This window comes from Ascaphus truei, chromosome 7, assembly GCF_040206685.1.
Source record: "Ascaphus truei isolate aAscTru1 chromosome 7, aAscTru1.hap1, whole genome shotgun sequence".
Taxonomy (NCBI): domain Eukaryota; kingdom Metazoa; phylum Chordata; class Amphibia; order Anura; family Ascaphidae; genus Ascaphus; species Ascaphus truei.
The window spans coordinates 50,014,737-50,039,601 of NC_134489.1; the positions used below are offsets into that span (position 1 = coordinate 50,014,737).

A 24,865-nucleotide genomic window follows, 5' to 3' on the forward strand; every position below is an offset into this window, starting at 1 on the left:
ACATCAGTGACTAATGTTATATTTACTTATAAATATGTATTTTAAATGTCTGTTTATTTTTAAATGAAGCTTAAAAAGAAGGAATATCCCTTTGTGCCTGCATCGCTTCAATTAGATTTTGAAATCTAGTTTCACAATAATTTTGTTGACTTTGCAGGAAACTATTGTTAGATGTATCAAACGAGAGGAAATATGTTATCATGCCCTTTTGCGAAATGCCAGTCTGAATGATTATGCTGGTCGAACTTTGCCCCTTCCACTTTTTTATAGCTTCAGCAGTTTCAAGTCAACAGTTGACTTTTCAAAGGTGCAGTCCTGCATTGGATTGAGGTAAACCAAAGACAGTGGCATGCTTCAAGGGTTCAATCTTGGTGATTCCTTTTGCAGTTAACTGTAGGCTTCTTTTGCTGTGAATGGGTTTAATAAATTCATACAGTATATTAAAAGGCAACAGTTCTTTTATTATTCTTTTTTAAACCTTTAAAATGTTTACAAACCCTGTCAATTGTTATTTGGAAGTTGATTTAGCGCTCTTATCTTCTGCCATGCTGTCTTACTGAATGTAATGTACGTGGTTAATCTCCTTCTTATTTGGTCCTTAAACATTTGATTTTCACGATCATATAAATCCTCTGTCCCTTCTCCTTTAGAATTCCCACTGTTATGTGAAATGTTCAAATGTACATAAATGATTTTTGATACTTAGATTTTACAGTTCTTTTCATAAAGGCTTAATTTACCATGATTTTAAACATGAACCTTTAATGAGCCCTAGTGACATTCAGTACACTTACACACTGATTATCTCTTAGACTTCCAGTCAATGAAATTCCTCTTTTGCTTGTTTCTAATGTAGATCAAAGTCACAGCTTCTAAAGAGCTGTGGACGCAATCAGAATAAAAGAGGAAACTACACTCCGACGCGCCTAGCGAAATTTGTAAAAGGCTACTCCCCTCTCTGCCCTAAACAGTGTGGGGAGCCTGCAGATCTCCGACATATGCTGTGGTCTTGCACTAAAGTGGCCCCTATTTGGGAACAAATCAGAGACTGGATTCAGCGGATTCTCGATTTAGAGATCCCCTTGGACCCGTGGCTGTTCCTCTTGGGCAGGCGGATCCAGGGTATATCGAATGCGTCGCATAAATTAATCGCGCATTTCGCCACTGCCACAAGATGCGAGATCGCAGCACTATGGAAACAGCAGGAGGTACCAATTATCCCAAAGATCAAAAACAGAATTTGGCACGTCTGCCGGATGGAACAATTAACGAGTTTAGTTAATGACACCGGCACAAACTTTCTAAAAGTCTGGGATCCATGGTTGACCCAGGCAGACATCCCCGGAGTGGAGGCCACCTCAATCCTGCACTAATTAAAATAAATGCGTTCTCCTTTGAGGTCAGATTAGACAAAAAGACATAGTGACGCGCGGAGAACAGACCTTTACACGGCCCCAAGATAAGATAACTCTAATACTAAAAAGAACCCATAGGAGGACCCGCCACATATAAACTCCTTGGTTTTGGCCTATCATTAGGGCCGAGACACAAAGAAAAAGACACGATTTTGCCTGGCCATCCACCCCCCCCCTCCCCCACCCTCTTCCCCTGTTTCCCTGTCTAGTTTGTCTAGTCCTGTATGTACAGCCTCAAATGGTTGAGTCTCAGAGGCAATATGTTATATGTTTACTAAATTTGGAAAGACGATAATGGGCTGTGGAATAATGGCTGTATATGTATTTTTCCAATAAAAAATTTAAAGTTGAAAAAAAAAAAGAATAAAAGAGGAATTCCTCTTCCATTCTGCCATCAGGGGCGTCTTGCGTTCATGTGTTGCTACACTGCAGATTACATGGTCGCAATGTATGTATGTATGCATGTATGTCTTTATTTATATAGCATCAAAAGTGTTCTCAGCGCTTCACAAATAATGCAGTACAGGGAATTCTAATACAATAAGTGCAGCAAAATCAAACAATAGGAAAGGAAATCCCTGTCCCAAAGAGCTTACAATTTCAGAGGTTTGATGGGGAACTTACAGAGACAGTAGGTGAGGGAATAAGTGCTGTTGATGGCAGTGTTTAGTCACAATGGGTGATAGAAATGATTAAGTGTGGGACAGTAACCATGAGTGCAGGCTATTGGGATGCTTGATTTGTGGGGCAAGTTTTAATGTTAGTCTGTATTAAAATAAGAGGGTTAACACAATTTACAGGGGAAGAGATGGCAGGGAGGCATTGGTGAAATCAGGTGTGTATGTCTGACTTCAGGCTTAGGGGAGATCCCCAGCATCAGGAAGGAGTAGATAGAGGGTGTGAGTAGAGGATTTGTGTGGGTGTTTTTTGTTATTGAAGGGTAAAGAAGTTGTTGGGAGAGAGATGTATAAATAATGGTGCAGTGGGTAGTGAGGGAGTTTGAGAGAACAGAGACGTTCACAAAGGAGTGAGGAAATAGTAAACAGAAAAAGCAGTAGGGAGGGCATAATGAGATGTAGGAGGAGAGACTTCCCAGTACTGGAGGATAGAAAAAGTACAAAGAACCATAGCTTTTGGAAAGTTATTTTCTCACAGTTGCAAAGTTGTTGTGCTGAGTCCCAATCTTCCTCAAATCTTCACCTCAATTTCAACTCCAAAATTAACTCTGCCACACACTTTAAATGTGACACATTTGATGTTACACAGCCAAATACAGCCAAATACACAGCAATGCCAGCATGTCTGTGGCACTCTGGTGCTGCAAACATCCTGGTACTAAATGTGTTAAACCTGCCATTGTTTCACTCTGGTCCAATGTGAAACTAAACATTTAAACCACATACTGTAGGTTTTTTGGTTTTTTCTTAAAGAGGCACCCCAAAGAATTGTCTATGTTTTTATGTTCCCTTAACTAGAGAACTGTATGTCCTGCAGCAGTATTCATTGCTTTCTTATCAGAGATGCAGATTTTGATACATCATGTAATTCCTACCTAATTGAGACATCCTAAATTGCAAACTGACACACACAGCACAAACATTGGAGCATGGATCATGATATATGGATGGATGCAAACAGACACAACATGAAACTATTGCTCTTTGTGTCAATGTTGCTCCACATGTGCCTTGATTTATCATGCTCACACTTATGGGCTCATTGCTAATGATGCTGCTATTTTAGTTTCCCATTCTACCATTAAATAAGAGCTAGATTTCTCCTGAATCGTTGGTCATCCAGAAAGCAATATCTCTGTTATAAAATAAGAGTTCACAAGTTGTGGGCATTTCTTAATAGAAGAGAAAGCACTGTCGCTTTTAATAATTATATGTATTTGTCATTACAGATGTGATACAGGCTACAGTGGGTCACACTGTGAAAAGAAAGACTTCAACGTTTTATATGTGGTTCCAGGCCCTGTACGTTTTCAGTATGTATTAATAGCAGCTGTGATTGGAACCATCCAGATTGCTATCATCTGCGTTGTAGTCCTCTGCATAACAAGGTTTGTAATTCCCTTGGTCTGACATATTCAGAACTGTTTTGAAGGGGAAAAAAAGTGTCCGAACCATAAGGAATTAAAACATAATTTACATCTAAACTACAATAAATAATCCAGCTTTAAATAACGAAAAGATTTTTTTTTTAAGCCAGATAATCAGCTCAAGATAGTTCACCCACATAAATATAGCACTGGACATAAAGTACTCAAAAGTCCACATAACATGTTTTTATGGTGAACTTTTTTGTGTGTTATTGACACCCAGAGGTGATGTATCAACTTAAAAAGAGTGCAAAGAGAAGTTTGATTTGACATGCAATACACCGATGTTCTGCTTGTGTTAGGTGAATGAAGAAAAATCCTGCTTACATTTGATGCAGATGTTAGGTAGGCACGTTGACTCCACCACAGTTTAAAGAATGACACACATAGATGCAGAATTTGATACATTTCATACTAATCTGTGCATTACGTTACTCCTCCCCAACATCTCCTGCTGACACAACACACACATTTCAAACTGACACACTTTGGCCCCAACTGTAGCAAAGTTCTTGGTGCATTGATAAAGGGAGACTCAATGTGAAGCTGACACTCTTTGTGAGTATTGCTCCTAATTTGCCTTGATAGCTCACTCCATTATTTCTTATTTGTCTCACTTAGAACTGGGAAAGCATTAAAGCGATATTCACTATAGAGAGTCTGTAGTCTATGAAGTAATTCTTAACTATTTATTTGCTCTGTGCTTTCTGACCTTGTAATGTCATTAAAGCCAAACAAGTGAAAGAAGCAATTGAGTTTAGCAAACTAGTAAATTCTTAAGACAAAACCAATAATGTCTCTCAATATTCAAATGTGGGGAACCCAGAATGGTTTTAAAACTACCTGAAAAATAAGTAACATTTCAGATGTATTGATCACTCAGGTATTATTTTTCATTTTTGGGTTGATAGCACCAGGGTGCTCTTTTTGAGAAAAAATTAGAAAAAACAAATTTTCTTTGAGATTTTGTTTAAAAAACTGAAAAACATATTAATAGGCAAATACACTTGAATTGACATTAAAAAAAAAACCTCAATATTCTAAAATCTATCCTGCAGTACACTGTTAGGGTGCAATAAGCCTATGCTAGATTATATATATATATATATATATATATATATATATATATATATATATATATACAGTGTTCGACAAATCACCCAAAAATCTACTCGCCCAACCAAAAAATCTACTCGCCACCTAGTCCCGCCCCTAACCCTGCCCCTAACCCCGCCCCAACCCCGCCCCCAACCCCGCTTTAAAATAAAATATATAAATAAAATACATTTAATAAATTCCTAGTCAGAACAACATTCGTTTTTGACAAATGTATTTATTACATTATACTACAATTAGTCCTTGTTACGTGTGTGTGTAAGTGTGTAAATGTCGGATCTAGAAATAAAAGCCACAGGTGAATGACTAGTTTCCTGAACCCCTTAACCAGTGTCTGGACGTCCCCGTTTCACAATATCTAAAGCAGTAATCCCGCCTGGGATCTTACCTGATCCGCAGTCCCTCAATGTCCAGGTACCTCATTCCCGCAATGTTATAAGTTGGAGGGGATGTGTTCCCTACCAGTCTTCTGGGTTATGGGGGGGTTCCGATGTCTTCTGTGTGAAGCTTGAGTTAGATCTGGAAGAAAGCAGTATAAGTTATTTTGGTGTAGTATAGGACAGTTAAGATATATAGGGTAAATAAGATATCCAGATACAGAGAGGGGGAGAGAGAGAGAGAGGGGGAGAAAGAAAGAGAGGGGGAGAAAGAGAGAGAGGGAGAGAAAGAGAGAGAGGGAGAGAAAGAGAGGGAGAGAAAGAGGGAGAGAAAGAGGGAGAGAAAGAGAGAGAGAGGGAGAGAAAGAGAGAGAGAGAGGGAGAGAAAGAAAGAGAGAGAGAGGGAGAGGGAGGGAGAGAGAGGGAGAGAGAGAAGGAGAGAAAGAGAGAAAGAGAGAGAGAGAGAGAGAGAGGGAGAGAAAAAGAGGGAGAGAAAGAGAGAGAGGGAGAAAAAGAAAGAGAGAGAGAAGGAGAAAGAAAGAGAGAGAGGGAGAGAAAGGGAGAGAAAGAGAGAGGGGAGAGAAAGAGAGAGGGGAGAGAAAGAGAGAGGGGAGAGAAAGAGATAGGGGAGAGAAAGAGAGAAAGAGAGAGAGAGAGAGGGAGAGAAAGAGAGAGGGAGAGAGAGGGAGAGAAAGAGAGAGAGGGAGAGAAAGAGAGAGAGAGGGAGAGAAAGAGAGAGAAAGAGAGAGAAAGAGAGAGGGGAGAGAAAGAGAGAGGGGGAGAGAAAGAGAGAGAGGGGAGAGAAAAAGAGACAGAGGGGGGAGAGAAAAAGAGACAGAGGGGGGGAGAGAAAAAGAGACAGAGGGGGAGAGAAAAAGAGACAGAGTGGGGAAAGAGAAAAAGAGACAGAGGAGGGAGAGAGAAAAAGAGACAGAGGAGAGAGAGAGAAAAAGAGACAGAGGAGAGAGAGAGAAAAAGAGACAGGGGAGAGAGAAAAAGAGACAGGGGAGAGAGAAAAAGAGACAGAGGAGAGAGAAAAAGAGACAGAGGAGAGAGAAAAAGAGACAGAGGAGAGAGAAGGAGACAGAGGGGGGGAGAGAGAAAAGAGAGAGGGGAGAGAAAGAGAGAGGGAGAGAAAGAGAGAAGGGAGAGAGAGACCAGAGATGGGAGACCAGAGAGAGGGGAGACGGGGAGACCAGAGAGAGGGGAGACCAGAGAGAGGGGAGACCAGAGAGAGGGGAGACGGGGGAGACCAGAGAGAGAGGGGCAGGGGTGACTGACTGACCGGGCAGGGGTGACTGACTGACTGGGGCAGGAGTGACTGACTGACCGGGGCAGGGGTGACTGACTGACCGGGCAGGGGTGAATGACTGACCGGGGCAGGGGTGACTGACTGACCGGGGCAGGGGTGACTGACTGACCGGGGCAGGGGTGACTGACTGACCGGGGCAGGGGTGACTGACTGACCGGGGTAGGGGTGGGTGACTGACCAGGGCAGGGGTGGGTGACTGACCGGGGCAGGGGGTGGGTGACTGATTGGGGGGGGGGTACCTCTGGTGTCACACATACTCCCATACACACATACACATTCTCCCATATATATACACCCACACACACCCATATACACACACACACACACTCACATATACACACACTCCCACATATACACACACACACACTCCCACATATACACACACACTCCCACATATACACACACACACTCCCACATATACACACTCCCACATATATACACACACTCCCACATATATACACACACTCCCACATATATATATATACACACACCCACACACACATATATACACCCCCCACCCAATATATACACACACACACCCATATACACACACACACACACACACACACACACACACACACACACACACACACACACACACACACACACACACACACACACACACACACACACACACACACACACTCCCATATACACACACACATTCTCCCATGCCCACACACACTCACTCTCTACACACCTTTTGGAAAGGCCGCGACCAGCACCACCACGCTCCACCCTCCCCCGTCCATCTCCTGATCCGCGGGGACATGAGGGGGCATCCCCGCTCCCATCACCCCGGCGCGCTCTCTGATGCGGGACCGGGGGGAAGCGGGGGGGGGAATTGGGGACATGAGGGGGCATACCCCGCTCCCATCACCTGGCGCGCTCTCTGACACGGGACCAGGGGGAAGCGGGGGGGGGGGAAGCGGGGACATGAGGGGGCATCCACGCTCCCATCACCCGCCGCGCTCTCTGACACGGGACCGGGGGGAAGCGGGGGGGGGGAAGCGGGGACATGAGGGGGCATCCCCGCTCCCCATCACCGGCGCGCTCTCTGATGCGGGACCGGGGGAAGCGGGGGGGGGAATTGGGGACATGAGGGGGCATACCCCGCTCCCATCACCTGCGCGCTCTCTGACACGGGACCAGGGGGAAGCGGGGGGGGAAGCGGGGACATGAGGGGGCATCCATGCTCCCATCACCCGCCGCGCTCTCTGACACGGGACCGGGGGGAAGCGGGGGGGGAATCGGGGACATGAGGGGGCATCCCCGCTCCCATCACCATAACTGTGGGCAGCAGGAGCGCCGGGGAGGGAGGGAGGTGGGGAAGGCACAGATAATACTTACTGTATCCTCCATCCTCCATGGGAAAAGAATGGCTGCTCGTTGGGGGCTGGCTCATATAGAGCCTTGCCGCACGCCCACAAAGCCTGGGAGCGTGCGCCAATCAGCAGTCAAGGTAGGGGAGTTTTTTTTTTTCAGCCAGCGCGAGCAGGGACATTTCAGTGCGAGCAGGGAAAAATTAAAAAAACAAAACACGTGTTCTGCTTGGGCCAATAGTTACTCGCCCGGGGTTAAATCCACCGCCCCGGGCGTGTAAATGTAAAGGATTGTCGAACACTGTATATATATATATATGTATATAAAAGAAAAAGAAGGAGCGCACGCCCCATAGCATAATACTGTTGATTTAATAATAAAAAGGAAGGGAGGGGAGAGGGGGGGGGGAGAATAACACTCACAAGAGTATAAATCAATGAAAACATTGTGTGAATAATTCACCACCATCCGGTTCTGTACTGCAAACGTCCATAGTTCTTGGCTCCCTCACCAGCCCTTTGAAAAAGTCGCGTCAGGGAATCCAGTTTGCGCAATTACGTCATCGCGACACTGCGCATGCGCACGAGGCAGCTTTGGAGCGCACGATTGATCCGGCAGCCATTGAAGTGAAGGAGGCGTTTTTTCTGACACCCATGACTGAATTCTCTCGGCGAATTACACCCCGGTTCTCCTGTGAACAATATCATCTCCATACAACCCTGAGGGAGCCAAAAACTGTGGACGTTTGCAGTACAGAACCGGATGGTGATGAATTATTCACACAATGTTTTAATTGATTTATACTCTTGTGAGTGTTATTCTTCCCCCCCCCCTTCCTTTTTATTATTAAATCAACAGTATTATGCTATGGGGCGTGCGCTCTCTCTTTTTCTTTTTTAGGTAATCTTGGATGTGGTTCATCCTTATTGAAAGCAGTCGAAGACCCCTCACACCAGCATCAATTATCCACATGTTTTATGGACTGATTTAAAAAAGGACTGGGTTGGACTCTTTTCCTTTATGTTTTTTGCACTTTTCACATAATTTATGTATATGTTGTGAAGTTTTGTGTGATACCTTTCTATTAATAATTTATATGTTGTTTATAAGTAATCACACTTTGTATTTTTACACTCAAGTTCACCATTTTATTAAAACTTTAGTCACTATTTTAGTTTTTCACTATTAATACTGTGGCGCTACAATTTTTGTTTTTTTATATATATACACAGTGTTCGACAAATCACCCAAAAAGCTACTCGCCCAACCAAAAAATCTACTCGCCACCTAGTCCCGCCCCCAACCCCGCCCCCAACCCCGCCCCTAGTCCCGCCCCTAGTCCCGCCCCCGACCCCGCTTTAAAATAAAATATATAAATAAAATACATTTAATAAATTCCTAGTCAGAACAACATTCGTTTTTGACATAAATGTATTTATTGTATTACATTATACTACAATTAGTCCTTGTTACATGTGTGTGTGTAAATGTCGGATCTAGAAATAAAAGCCAGGTGTGAATGACTAGTTTCCTGATCCAGTGTCTGGACGTCCCCGCTTCACAATATCTAAAGCAGCAATCCCACCTGGGATCTTACCTGATCCGCAGTCCCTCAATGTCCAGGTACGCTCATTCCCGCAATGTTATACATTGGGGAGGTGTTCATTACCTGTCTTCTGGGTTAGGGGGGGGTTCCGATGTCTTCCGTGTGAAGCTTGAGCCAGATCTGAAGAAAGCAGTATAGGGTAGTTAAGATTTCGGTGTAGTATAGGGCAGTTAAGATATATAGGATAAATAAGAGATCCAGAGTGTGAGTGACAGAGAGAGAGAGTGTGTGAGTGACAGAGAGAGAGAGTGGGGGGAGAGAGAGAGAGAGAGAGTGTGGGGAAGAGGGAGAGAGAGTGTTGGGGAGAGAGGGAGAGAGAGTGTGGGGGAGAGAGGGTGGGGGATAGAGGGAGAGAGAGTGTGGGGGATAGAGGGAGAGAGAGTGTGGGGGAGAGAGGGAGAGAGAGTGTGGGGGAGAGAGGGAGAGAGAGTGTGGGGGAGAGAGGAGAGAGAGTGTGGGGGAGAGAGGGAGAGTGAGTGTGGGGGAGAGAGGGAGAGAGAGTGTGGGGGAGAGAGGGAGAGAGAGTGTGGGGGAGAGAGAGAGAGAGAGAGTGTGGGGGAGAGAGAGAGAGAGTGTGGGGAGAGAGAGAGAGAGAGTGTGGGGGAGAGAGAGAGAGTGGGGGGGAGAGAGAGTGTGGGGGAGAGAGAGAGTGTGGGGGAGAGGGAGAGAGAGTGTGGGGGAGAGGGAGAGAGAGTGTGGGGGAGAGAGAGAGTGTGTGGGGGAGAGAGAGTGTGGGGGGGAGAGAGAGTGTGGGGGGGAGAGAGAGTGTGGGGGAGAGAGGGAGAGAGAGTGTGGGGGAGAGAGGGAGAGAGAGTGTGGGGGAGAGAGGGGGGAGAGAGAGAGAGAGTGTGGGGGAGAGAGGGAGAGAGAGTGTGGGGGAGAGAGAGAGAGTGTGGGGGGGGGGGGGAGAGAGAGTGTGGGGGGGAGAGAGAGAGAGTGGGGGGGAGAGAGCGAGTGTGGGGGAGAGAGAGTGTGTGGGGGAGAGAGAGAGTGTGTGGGGGAGAGAGGGAGAGAGAGTGTGGGGGAGAGAGGGAGAGAGAGTGTTGGGGAAAGAGAGAGTGTGGGGGGGGAGAGAGAGAGAGTGGGGGGGAGAGAGAGAGAGAGAGTGGGGAGAGAGAGAGAGAGTGTGGGGGAGAGAGAGAGAGAGTGTGGGGGAGAGAGAGAGTGTGTGGGAGAGAGAGAGTGTGGGGGAGAGAGAGAGAGAGTGTGGGGGAGAGAGAGAGAGAGTGTGTGGGAGAGAGAGAGTGTGGGGGGGAGAGAGAGCATGTGGGGGGAGAGAGAGCGTGTGGGGGGGAGAGAGAGAGTGTGGGGGGGAGAGAGACAGTGTGGGGGGGAGAGAGTGTGTGGGGGGGAGAGAGAGTGTGGGGGAGACAGAGGAGAGAAACGGTGGGTGACACACACAAAGGGTGGGTGATACACAGAGAGAGAGGCTGGGTGAGTGACTGGCTGGTTGAGTGGTTTGCTGGGTGAGTGGCTGGGTGGGGCAGGGGTGACTGGGTGGGTGAGTGACTGACACTGACTGGGGGTGGGGGGGTGACTGACACTGACTGGGGGTGGGGGGGTGACTGATACTGACTGGGGGTGGGGGGGTGACTGACACTGACTGGGGGGTGACTGACAGGGGGGGGTGACTGACTGACTGGGGGGAAGGTTACTGACTGGGGGACCTCTGGTGTCACACACATACACATACTCCCATACACACATACATTCATTCACACACATACACATTCTCCCACACACACACACACACACATTCTCACACACACACAGGGGAGGAAAGGCCGCGACCAGCACCACGCAAATCCCCCACCCACCCGCGCCCATCTCCCGCTCGTGTGGGGGGCAGGCCGACATCCCCCCCCCCCCAATCAGCAGGGTGGGTGGGAGGCACGTGGCGAGGTATCCCCCACTGGGCGCCCCAGGTGACAGTCAGCCCCGCCGTGGCCGCCACTGCCCTGCTCCCCTCGCCGGCATGTCACAGTGCCTGGCCAAGCTGCAGGCTGCTTCTTCCCCCCCAGCCCGCGGCGGCATGATGCTCGTGGCGGGGGGGGGGGCAGGCCGACATCCCCCCACCTCATGCGGCGGCTGCGCCATCATGAAGGTAGGGGACGCATGGGAGGCACGTGGTGAGTGCCGAGCCCCCCCCCCGCAAGCCAACCGGGCTGCAGCAGCGGGGACCTCCCGCCCTGACATCGATCGGTGGATCGAGGGGAAGGGGACAGGAGCAGGAAGAGGGGAAGGGAGCAGGAGGAGGGGACAGGGGACAGGAGCAGGGGACAGGAGGAGGGGACAGGAGCAGGGGACAGGAGGAGGGGACAGGAGCAGGGGACAGGAGGAGGGGGAATGGGACAGGAGAGCTTCCGCGGTGGGAGTAGGGAGCCATGTGGGGACCAGGGGGATCGCAGGGAAGGAGCAGAGGGGCCGCAGCATGGAGAGTACTTACCCTCCAACAGAGCTCCAGGCAGAATGGCCGCTCGTTGGGGGCGGGCTCATATAGAGCCTGGCCACGTGCCCACAAAGCCTGGAGCGCGCGCCATTCAGGAGTCAGGTAGGGGAGTTTTTTTTTTTTTTTTTTTTCAGCGCGAGCAGGGAAATTTCAGCGCGAACGGGGGAATTTAAAAAAAAAACACGTGTGCTGCTTGGGCCAATAGTTACTCGCCCGGGGGTTAAATCCACCCGCCCCGGGCGAGTAAATGTATACAATTGTCGAACACTGTATATACATATATATATATATATACATATATATATATATATATATATATATATATATATATATATATATATATATATATATATATATATATATATATATATATATATATATATATATATATAATATATATATAAAAGTATACATTACCGCATAGCAGCAAAAAGGAGACAGCACTCAGGTGAATGAAAATTAATGTATTAAATACAGCACATAACTCCAACGTTTCGATCCCACAGGGGGATCTTCCTCAGGGTGTATATATATAAAATCAAAACAGATGGCACTCCAAGCAAATAACTCAATACAGGCATACCCCGGTTTAAGGACACTCACTTTAAGTACACTCGCGAGTAAGTACATCTCGCTCAATAGGCAAACGGCAGCTCACGCATGCGCCTGTCAGCACATCCTGAACAGCAATACCGGCTCCCTACCTGTACCGAAGCTGTGCGCAAGCGGGGAGACTATAGAGCCTGTTATACATGCGTTATTTACAGCAGTTATGCACGTATATGATGATTGCAGTGCAGTACATGCATCGATAAGTGGATAAAAGGTAGTGCTTCACTTTAAGTACATTTTCGCTTTACATACATGCTCCGGTCCCATTGCGTACATTAATGCGGGGTTTGCCTGTAGATAAGGTGCATGCTTCATAGAGTACTGTATGGATAGGTAACAGCTGCTATCACCAAAGCGACAGCAAAGAAACAACACTCAAAATTAAATCAAAGCAAATAGTGTATTAAACAAAACACATCAACACATAGACAACCAAAGTTTCGGTCCTCTAAGGTCCACCTTCCACCCCGAGGAAGGTCCTTAGAGGACCGAAACATTGGTTGTCTATGTGCTGATGTGTTTTGTTTAATACACTATTTGCTTTGATCGAATTATGAGTACTGTTTCTTTGCTGTCGCTTTGGTGATAGCAGCTGTTACACACATTCCTTCCAAAATTACTATAATCCAGATATGGATAATAGTGCATTTGCCCATTTAAAATACAATCTGATTGGCTGTAGTAGACCATGTGACTCCCTTTGGATGACGTCACATCCTTTCTCCAAGAAACTCTGTCAAATGGTCTACTACAGCCAATCAGATTGGGGCTATAGTTCCCACAATCTGATTGGCTCAAGTACCATGTGATGGCAGCCATGTTGCTTTTGATGACATCATGTTAAAGGGAAAGGAAGCACAGCCATTCTGATTGGCTGGCTTCATTTCCTTTACATGACATCACCAAAAAAAATAAAAAGGAAAAGCACATGGTTTTCACTGGCCAATCCGAGCCATGGGAAACATTTGCCGAAAATGTGACGTCATAGGCCTATAAAAGCCTATGCAGCCTCATTTTGCGGCAAGGAGCTGAGGAGGGAGGACCTCCTCCAAGAAGACCTCAAGGGCATGCCTACGGAAGATGTAAGAAGATACAGATGAAGAAGAAGACGAAGACCCCTGAAGACCCTCGAAGACCCTGAAATTGGATTACAAATTACAGATGAAGAAAAAGAAAGAAGATTTTTTTTTTACCTGTGGCCTGTTCCTGTTCGTGGATTGGTTCGAGAGCATGCGGTGTCCCCGGGATTCGGAGGGTGAAGACATCTAAAGGTAAGTAAAAAAATGGAATATATGTTATTTTTATTTTACAGGTTTTTTTATTTTTATTGTGATTGAATTTTTTTGAGATGCCCATTCATTGCCACTGTATTTATGTATGTCTCTATGGATGGATATACATACAGGGGACAATCAATGGTTGTTTTTGCAAATGCTTGTTTTTATGTATTTTAAATTTATTTTGCTTGTTTGTTTAGAAATCTTTGGGCAATTTAATTTTAATTTTTATTTAGTAAGATGTAATTTTTAGTGGTGTTTTAAATAGTTTATTTCAGGGGGGTGCTTGCTTTATAATACTGTCTTCTATTTGGTAGTTAGATTTTGTCAGATGTTGTTTACTTTGAGCTTTCATTTATTTCATAATGGTTTTGTTTTGGTGTTTTAATTGTGAATTGTGGTCTTTATTTTGGATTGGATTAATTGATTGGTGGTAATTTAGTTCTGTTTACTTCTTGATTGTTTTTTTATTTCTGATTGTTTGGATGGCATTGGATCTTATTTGTGATTGTTTATTTTAGTTTGACCATTGACTGGCATATTGTTAAATGATGAACAGATAATACGAGCATCATGTACCCACTGTGCCATTCATTTGTTTTATTGGCATTTGTTATCTATTTCATTGGCTATGTTCAGTATTTTATTTTGATATGTGCTGTGTTTGATTTGGCTATGTAATGTTTTTTATTTGGGCCTTTTTTTTAATCCTTCACCATTTCTTGGTATATTGGTAAATTTTGTCCATATTATATGAGCATGATGCAGCCACTGTACCGGTGAAGGGTGGGGGTAGTTGCCTGGGGAGGGTGGTTAGGCCTCCAGGGTGGGTAGTGGCAGAGGGTGCGTTAACCCCTTATTACTATAGCGGTTATTAACGCTAAGGTAATTAAGGGGTTAAGGGACATTTGAATGTATTTGGCTATGTTTTCTATCTGGCTACGGAGGACATGGACCTGCTGACGAGGATGCCCTTCACATTGTCAGGGGTAAGTAGAATGTTTTTTATTTACTTTATGCTGCCTGGCTAATATTGTGTTTAATAATGGGCAAATAATCTATTATCCATATCTGGATAATAGTAATTTTGCCCATTACTGTACTGTATGTGTTTTGGTGTGTGGGGGGAGAGGTGTATTTATTGAAATGTAATACATGTTTTATTTTTTTTACATACAGGAATGGTACCGCAGGCCTGCAGGGACCCACGAGGACCAAACAAGGACCCCCAGATGCCCACGGTGACCATCTGAGGACCCACGGGGGACACCCGCAGGGAAGAACCGGGGGCCCCACAGCTGTGGGGGACCCACAGGGACCACCCAAGGGCCCCTCAGACACCCGTGGGAACCACTCGAGGGCCCCCAGACCCCAGTGTGAAAAACCCAAGGGCCCCCAAACACCTGTGGGTACCCCCCGGGGTGCACTGTGGGAACTGCGGACACCCATGGGGACCACCTGTGGGCCTCCGTCGGCCTGTGGTATTAAGCTTGTGTGTAAATTAAATAAATAATGTTTTTATGTGGGGGCACAGGGGGTGGGTGGGTTGTTTATTGTTGTTTATTAAATATTGTAATGGATTATTGGGGGCCTAGACGGTGGGTAGTGGGGGTATTTTTTAAATTGTGGGTAGCGGGGGTGGATGAAGGGGGTATTGTCTCCAAGGGTGCGTGTTTAGGCCTACCGGGATGGTTGCGGGAGAAGGTGAGTTAAACCCTTAATTACTATAGAGGTTACTAACCGCTAAGGTGATTAAGGGGTTAGGGGACATTAGATTGTCTTTTTTTTATTGTTCTGTATTGTTTGTAGCAACAGAGGACATTGATGGTTATGAGGATGAGGACAGCCTTCATTGTGGCAGCCTGGCAGGGTTGTGCAAGATTTATTTACTTTATTTATGCTGCTTAATGTTGTATTTTAAATGGGCAAATGCACATCTGGATAATAGTAATTTTGACCATTATTGTATTGTATTTCTTAGGGGGTGGGGATGGGGGTTATATTTATTTAAAAGTATTTATTTATCTATTTTTTTGGGGCACAGGATTGGTACCGCAGGCAAGTGGGGACACCTGCTGGGACCACCCGGGGACCCCTGTGGGGCACCCGGACACCCGCGTGGAACACCTAAGGGCCACTGCCGGCCTATACTATAATTCCTGTGCATAAAAATAAAATTAAGATATTTTATGTATGTTAGGGGGTATAGGGGTTGTTGGGGCACAGGTGGTGGGTGTGTTGTGTATTGCAATTTTTATTGGGGGCAATTGTCCCCAATAAACATGCTCATGCTATTGTGCCTTAATCCCTTCATTGCCTTAGCGGATAGCCGTTAAGGTAATGAAGCTGCTTTAATGTATTTTTATTAATAGTGTGCGGGAGCAGGGGCTCTCCTGACCTGAACCACTTTGATTTCTGGCTTCTCGAGTTACAGGCCCCAGTATGGGGCATCGGATGCCAGTGTTGCCACCATTTTTAAAGCGTCCATGCCGCGTGACTTGCGACATGTAAATAATGGAGATACCGGCACCCCATATCTGGGCCTGCTACTCAGGAAGCAGGGAGTCCCCGAGGCTGAAATCAATGTGGTTCAGCTCAGGAGACCCCCTACTCCTGCACAATATTAATACAAATTATATTAAAGTGGATAGCCGCTACGGTAATGAATTATTTTTTATTGATATGTGTGTTTTGATCATAGTGTACATGAGCAAGGGGTCTCCTGAGCTGAACCGCACTGGTTTCAGTCTTGGGGACCCCCTACTTCATGAGATACAGGCCCCGCTTTGGGTTGCCGGTATCCCCTTACAGAATTTAAATCCCCCGGTCACTTGACGTGGGACCTTAAAAAGTACAGGGGATACTGGCACTCCATAACGGGGCCTGTATCTCATTAAGTAGGGGGTCCCGAGGCTGAAACCAATGCGGTTCACCTCAGGAGACCCCCTGCACATGTATACTATCATTAAAATGTATATTTATGCTTCACGATCGCCTGTAAGAGCGGTGTATTGAGATGCAGTGTCTCCATGCAGTTCTTATAGGCTGGTTTTTTTCAATCAGCTATCGCGCTTTAAAAGTTTAAGCGCGATAGCGGGGGGGGGGGAGCTTGCGCTATCGGCGAGATTTTTGCTCGGCTGGAACAAAATGCCCTGAACTGGTTAGTGAATCCCGCGTTTGACTTCACTTTTTATCGGCCGAGCAAACATTTTTCAATCGGCCGCCAAATCACGCTGCTTAGTGCATAGCCCCCTATAGCTTTTCTGAAAGGATATATTTTATTCTTCTGTTAGTACCAGGGATCATACTGTATACTACAATGTCACCAACTTTACATATGAAAAGTAGGTGGCACTGCTGCCTTGTCAAAGAACCCTATTCCTTTGCAACTAATATTGCTGGTTAGTGGAAATCAAGGAGCGGCATAAATATTTTTAATGTGAAAGCTTTTAAATGCCATGCGTTTACCCATACTTTATGGGTTTAACCTTCATTATATTATCCTATAAATGTCTTTTATTAGTTTTCTTCTATGAGTAAGAGCAAAGTTGCTATAAAACTGTTTAAGAAGGTAGAAGCAATTCCGTGTCTTCATTTTTAAATCCAAAGTGTAAAATGCATAGGGAAGATAAGCTTAGACTGATATATGTAATTTAGGGAGGATAATCCTAAAAAAAGGAAGAAAACTAGTTGTATCAAATGTTTTGATGAAAAATTAGGAAAGCTTTATGGATTTTTTTTCTGTTCAATCAACACACCACATTGCCTCCCTCTTTGATCTCATCTCCTCCCATGGATTCAACGTCCATTTTTTTGCAGACGACATCCGCATCTACAGTATTTCCCTTCCCACTTTTCGCACTCAAACTTTCCACCCATATCTCTGCCTGCCTTTCTGCCATTTCCACCTAGATGTTCACCCACTTTCTATAAATTAACCCAGCTACGACTGAAGTTCTCTACTTACCTGCTTCCTTCTCGTTTCCATCCTTCCCAATCCCCACAATCTCCTCCCCCCTTCACCATCTCCCCCTCCCCTAATGCTCGTAACCTTGGAGTCACCTTTAACCCTTCCCTCCTTTTCACCTAAAACATCACCTCCATCACTTCCACCTGTTGCTACCACTTATACAATGCAAAAGATGGACAAGGGCACTGTGGATTTTCAATCATAAAGAATTTATTGTGCCATAGAAACACAAAAGGCCTTATTCAGAAAGCCTCGATAAGGCCCTTCTCGAGCACTTATCGACCAAAATGGCTACTCGTATTCAGAAAGCCTCGATAAGTGCTCGATAACGGCCTGTATCGACTGAAAATGTTATCACCAAAAGAAATTCGCCAATTGAACGGCGATCAGCCGCTTATCGACCATTTTCTGAAGGATCATAAACTCGCGCGATTCAGATACCCACGAGTTGGCTGTCGCGGCCTATCACAGCCCTAAAAGGCGAACTTCTCCCCAAATCCAATTCACCTCAAAGTTTAGGTAAATTGGTGGGGAGATGGCCTCGGTGAGCTGCAATGTGTCGGGACTTAGAAAAAATCAGGCCCTTTTCCTGTCTCGGATTGAGGCCGGGGGTCTCCGGAGCTGATAGCCATTAATAGGACCCCCCCAGCATGCATCCAATGCAGGAAAAATGCATGTACAGCAACTTCATTACCTTAGCGGCTAACAGCTAAGCTAATGAAGGGGTTAAACACCCGTGCCAGGCTTACTGTAAAGACATACAATACAATACTGTGGCTAGCGAGGGTGGGTGAATGGGGAATTTGGCCCTTAGTGGCTGTTTAGGCCTTGCGGGGGGGTTGCGGGGGGAGTTAACCCCTTCATTACCTTAGTGGTTAATAAAGCCGGTGTCACATGGTATTTCAGCCAATCAGATCGTGGGAACCAATTCCAAACTAGATTGGCTGAAATATCTTGTGACACAGCGGCCATCTTGGATTTAGTGACGTAATCTTAAAAGCAAATTAAGCACAGCCATTCTGATTGGCTGACGTCAATCCCTTTAACATGACGTCACTAAATCCAAGATGGCCGCTGTGTACAAGGTATTTCAGCCAATCAGAGTGTGGAAGTGGCTCCCACGATCTGATTGGCTGAAATACCATGTGACGCCGGCTTCGTGACGTCTTCTTAAAGGCAAATGAAGCACAGCCATTCTGATTGGCTGGCATCATTCCCTTTAAGTGACGTCATGTAAAAAAAAAATTAAAGTCGGAACATGGTTTTAACAGCCAATCAGGTGGCTGTTAACCATTTTGAGGCTAAATGTGACATCACAAGCCCTATTTAAGGCCGTGACGCCTCATTTGAGCCCAAGAAGCCGACGAGACAACATCGGTTGGGATTTACCATGGGGTATTTTGGATTGACAGATGAAGAAAGAAGATAAAGAAGATCAAGAATTGGTTACAGATGAAGATAGAAGAAGGTGATCAAAGAAAGAAAAAAGAAGATTTGGGTATCTGATCCGGATCTTCATGGCGGATGGCATCGGATGCTGTTGGAGGGCTTCAAGGTACGTGAGCGTCCTGTTACCCCAGCTTCCTGTTACCCCGGGAGTCGGAGGGCCACCGCTTCTAATGGTAAGTAATATATTGAATGTTTGTAAATGTCTCTTTTTACAGGTTTATTCTTTAGATGTGTTTTTGATTTTTTGCGGGAGGCACAATGACTGATAATATATTAATCTGTACCTCTTTAGGGTACAGATTAATATATTATTATGCGAATATTTGGGGGCATTTCTCGCTGTTGCTTTTTTTCATTTCAGTTTATTATGTGGATGTGATTGTTTGTTTGTTCATGCTTAATGTAATAAAACATTTGCGATTGGTGTTCGTTTGTAGTTAATGTTATATTATGTTAGCTAATGCGTTTTATGGTTAGTTCAGATATTGTTAGAATTTCTTTCTTTCTATTTTACTGTTTAAATTCATTTATGTTGTAGTAATTCATTGTTTGGATTGGTTAGCATCACGTGACCGGGACATTTCCTTGCATAGGAGATACCGGCACCCCATAAAGGTGCCTGTATCTCGGGAAGCAGGGGATCCCCAGACCTGAAACCAACGTAGTTCAGCTCCAGAGACCCCCTGTACATCTACACTTTGAAAGAAATGTATATTTAAAAAAAAAATTCCGGCCGACATTTCAGCTGGGAGAGGCGGCTCTCTCAGAGCCGCTCTCTCTGCAGCAGAAATGAATCGCCGGTTCAGGCCTTTTCAGAGGCTCGATGCGCTCGCTGGCAGCAACTCACCCGTTTTGGGAATTTTGCTATCACTGGTAATCGAGCCTTTCTGAATACCGTGATAGCAACACCCAAAAAAACGGCATTTTAAATGCCCTGGCAATCATTTTTTCAACCCTCTCTGAATGAGGCCCAAAATGTTTTGGCCTGCTGGACTTTCTCAAGTGAAGTGGCATTAACTGAGAAAAGACAAACATACATTAAATTGTCCAAAAATCACAACACCCATGTGCAGCTGCTTGGCTGTTAATTGTCTGTCCAAGTTATTTATTGGTCGCTCATCCGGCTCTCACTTCCATGGTAGGCATGTACGTGGGGATTGCCATGGCTTTTGACATCATCATCAGCATCCAATCAGTCTATCCACTGCCAGGGGCATGTCAGCGACGTCCTCAGGAGCGTCTGTTTGCCATGGTTCCCTCACGCATCCAATCGGCCTCGGGGTGTGCGCGGTGATAATGTACGTCTGACGTAATTATATGGCGTTATTCCATCCAGGTCACATCGCTCATCCGATTTGTGTCTGATATCATCCTGCTATACTATCATAGCCAGGTCCCACAGCATGCTTTGTCCCAGCTTTGTTTATCCATCATTATCTTATATTTATTGCTGCTATATTGTCAGTTCATGATATGGAAGAAACAGCTGCTTCAATGCAGCCAGTGGGAGGATTGCTGGAGATTGAGCACTCCGAAGTATTCACATTGCCTGGCAACAATGGCTAAACAAAGCAGGAACAACACACGACATGGGACCCATCTGGGATGAAATAGTGGGAGGACGTCAGATGCAATCAGATGAGGGATGTGACCCGTATGGATGGACACCATATGATGACATCAGAGGCACATGAGGAAGCACCGCACACACCCCCGGGAGCCGATGGGATGTGTGAGGAAACCATGGCAACGACGGATGCTCCTGAGGACGTCGCTTACATGCCCCTGGCAATAGATAGACCGATTGGATGCTAATGATGACACTGGATGCCACGGTAGCCGTCACGTAGATGGGACATGTCTACCATGGAGGTGGGAGCCGGATGAGCGACCAATGAAGAACTTGGACAGACAATTAACAGGAAATCAGCTGCACATGGGTGTTGTGATTTTTGGACTATTTAATGAATGCATGTCTTTTCTTAGTTAATGCAACCTCACTTGAGAAAGGCCAGCAGGCCGAAACATTGCGTGTATATTCTTTATGATTGAAAATCTGCAGTGCCCATGTCCATATTGGATTCATTGGTTGATTCGCAGGTCTTCCCTGGGACTAGGAGCACCGGTAAATGTATCAGAACCTATTACTTTTTTTTGGTGTGCAGCAAACATCCTGTTTTTTTGCGACCACTTATACAACATAAGAAAAATGTGTCCACTCATTTCGCTCTTGTCGGGCAAACTTCTCATCCACTCCCTTATCTTCACACCCCTCCCTCATCTTTACTGGTCTCGACTACTGTAGCTCCCTTGTCCTCGGTCTCCGCCTTTATGCCTCTATACCCCTCCAACAAATCCAAAATGCTGCAGCCGATACACTTCTTTATCTCCCCCGCTCTGTCCTCGCCACCACTCTCATCTCCCAACTCCACTGGCTACCCATCCAACAACGTTCCCTCTTCAATTTCCTCACCCTGGTCTACAAATATCTCTATGGTCTTGCTCCCCCCTTTCCTTTCAGCACTCATCTCTCGCTACACTCTTTTCTGTTCTTTTTACTCCCTGACTGCCACAACCCTCACTCCCCCCGGCCCCCTCTGCCTCCTATTGATTCCATCATTTGCCTTACTCTCCCCCCTCCACTGGAACAATCTGCCCCCCCCCCCTAACTATCTTCAGAAGCAAATGCAAAACTCATCTCTTCTCCATCACATTGCATAATCCCTGTTAACCTCTTATCCGATCCCCTCCTTCCCTCCCCCCCCCCACCAAAGCTCAGGATCTCCTCTATCCTCACCCCTTCCTAAACTTTCCTATACTCTCCAAAACTCTCCAGTCACCCACCGCCCGATCCAATTGCCTCCACTGTCCCTGCTTTAAGACCTATCAGCATGCCACCGACAACACTAAATCCAGGGACCTGACCCCAATCCCTGCCCCCCAGCCAAGCAAGCTCTCAATGTACCTAACCCATAGCCTGGCCAAAAGTGTTCCCACCCCTATTCATTACAATGACATCTTAACAATTACTCTATCATATAATCTATACCTAACCACACCTTTGTTTTACTAACTAATTTACAGCAGCTTAGATAAGGGAACTATATAACTGTTGTTATAAACACATAATCAATAAATTGTATGACATTTGATAAAACGATGGTACTTACAACCATCAGATACTATATTTATTTACAGAATAAACATATTTATTCAAGTGCAACAATGTTAAAAGGACATTACTGAAAAAATTACTTCCTTTAGCACATGGGCACTGATTGCCAGGGCTGTTAAACCTCAAGAAACTTAGTAGAAGGGTTGTTGAGAGGTTGTCAGTTTCTCCTAAGGCTACGGCCCCACTGCCTGCGCTGCAGGCGGCACGTACAGCCAAATTCCCTGGTCTGCAGAGAGCTGCAGGGGGAAAGACATGGGGTGAGGCGTGACGGGGGGAGTGAGGGGGCACAGCTGTGACGTCACCAAGCAGGTTCGCCCTCATTGGCTAAATCGGCGGGGGGCGTGGCCTAGCACTCCGTCGCGAGTCCTGATCTCAATTTTCTTGAGAGCAGGAGTTTCTGTTGGCGCAGTGTAGTGGCCCCCCCTCGCAGCTGACCCGGCACCATTGTGGGGCGGCTCTTGTACCTGCAGCGTCCGCCACAGTGGGCGCTGCACTAGCCAGCAGGGACCAAGCCTTACTTATGTCCTGTGTTATATGTGCTATGCAAATGCAATATAGAGAATCAGTTTATCTATACGCTTAGGTGCATCAGGTACAGGTTTACATAGGAAAGTGGAGCCTTTGTATTTTATCTATCCACAAACTCTCTAGGAGAAGAACAATTAAATCACATGAAACCATTCATGTAAAACTGTAATACACCCACATTTCTAACTGATGGGCAGCAAATTGACAGATGGTCTGTTGATCCTTATGTAGATTATAATGCTTGAAGTAATAACCTGAGCTAATGTTTTTACTCAAGACAGCTGTATGTCCGAATGACTTCCCTCTGTAGCTGATGCTTTGTCTGCTTTTGAAAAATCTAAGACAGAAGAGAATTGTGTGTCACTAAAAGTGCCACTGGGGATAGGTAGCAAGATAGGATATGCCCAAAGCAAATGAAAGAGCCATTACACAACATTCTCAAGCAGTGGGAAAGGTTGTCAAGTGAAGTATAAAGTTCATCCAACTAGAAACAATAGAAAGGTATATTACTTAGAAAATGTTCCTGTCATCATAGGTTTGTAGCTACTCAGCAGTGAACATTGATGAGGTTTGCTTGGATGAACTGCACATAATGGATTAAAAAGAAAATGTAGTATATGGATTAATGTATATAAAGCTACAGAAAACCATTAATATTTTAAATTGAGTTTGCCTGTCTGTTCTTTTTTTCTGTGTACATAGTGATGCAGAGAAAATTAAATGTTATTATTCAGCATTGTTATATTGTTTTTTAAATGCAATGAATAATAATGAAAACAGTGTCATGGGAAATTCCTATTAAGTGATATACAATAGAATTTAACCGAAAGCACATAATCAATTCAATGTTTGAGTATTACGTTAAAGGCTTTAAATGTACTGGCTATTTATATTTTTGCGTATAAGAATATACATTTAACCTAACTTATTTACTTCAGATATGTTTTATTTAGTTACTTGATTACATATACAGTAGCCTGGCAATGGTCATTAATAATTTACATATTTTAATGCTGTTCATTTACTATGTATTGTTGTTGGTAAAATCATTATAGAAAACTGTGAGCGGAGCAATGTTTTTTTGAATATAACATTAACATCTGAAGTGCGCAGGTGTGCTCTACGAGTGCAATATCCCCATACATTGTGGCTTTTTCTTTAAAATATATGATAAAGGAGACTGACTACCCAAATCTTTATCATAAATAAATTAGGCTCATTTTGACCTCTACAGATCGCCAAAGTTTCTGACAACTGTGATAGAACAACATGGTCACCAGGAACGTCACTCATTCTACATCAAAACACTTTTCATTAGTAATCCGTTGATTTTTGTAATTTAAAAAAAAATTAGATCTCAAAAAGTAAATTGATTGCTAGAAATGTACAATGATGTATGTGGATTTTCTTACAGAAAATGTCCCAGAAGCAACCGGATCCACAGGCAAAAGCAAAACACGGGGCACTATAGTTCAGACAACACAACAAGAGCATCGACAAGGTTGATTTAAAGCACGCATGTTCCACAATGGCAAAACTATCAGAAGAGACCTTGAACTAGAATAATATTAGTCAAGATAAGGACAAGAGATCTACACATGTTGCCTTGCATTAGTGGTATCCTACACCAATGAAAACATGTACTACAGCTATATTTGAATATGTATGGATATATTTGAAATAGTATACATTGTCTTGATGTTTTTTTCTGTAATGTAAATAAACTATTTATATCACACAGTATAGTTTTTTCTTTTCAATGTATTTGTTATATATAATAAATACTCAGTGATGAGAAAGAAGTATTGGTAGTCTTAGACTTGGTGTATTAAAAAGTAGACGCATGCTAGTTTTACAATTAGGGGCTCCCAACGATCGGAGAGCCGGGATAATTGTTCTGGGCCCTCTGGGGGGCCCATCTGGATTATATTGATACTTGAAGTAGAGTCCAACTGGAAGTCAGTCTCAACTTCCATGTTTGTCCAGACGGGCCCTCTGCTGCGTTTGAGCCTTTCCTGCAGGTACTCAGGGACCGCTAACTGCCCTCCCGGCTCCACAAACCTTACACCACCCTCCGTACCCTGCTCAACAAACTTTACGCAAGCCCCTCTGCCCGCTGAACAAACCTTATGCACTTAATATATAAATTCTG

The 24,865-nt window shown here is 44.9% G+C and overlaps 1 protein-coding gene across 2 annotated transcripts in view; it reads left to right on the forward strand.

Annotated features, from left to right (window-relative positions):
- The window catches only part of TMEFF2 (transmembrane protein with EGF like and two follistatin like domains 2), a 525,146-nt gene extending 500,679 nt beyond the window's left edge, over positions 1 to 24,467 (forward strand). Inside the window, exons 8-9 of one of the 2 annotated variants that reach the window (XM_075608340.1) lie at positions 3,322 to 3,480; positions 24,128 to 24,467. In XM_075608340.1, the coding sequence (XP_075464455.1) occupies positions 3,322 to 3,480; positions 24,128 to 24,224 (256 nt within the window). In that variant the 3' untranslated portion in view covers positions 24,225 to 24,467. The remainder of the gene's footprint in view (positions 1 to 3,321; positions 3,481 to 24,127) is intronic. The other variant, XM_075608339.1, reaches the window with a different exon arrangement.
- Positions 24,468 to 24,865: the final 398 nt, after the last annotated feature.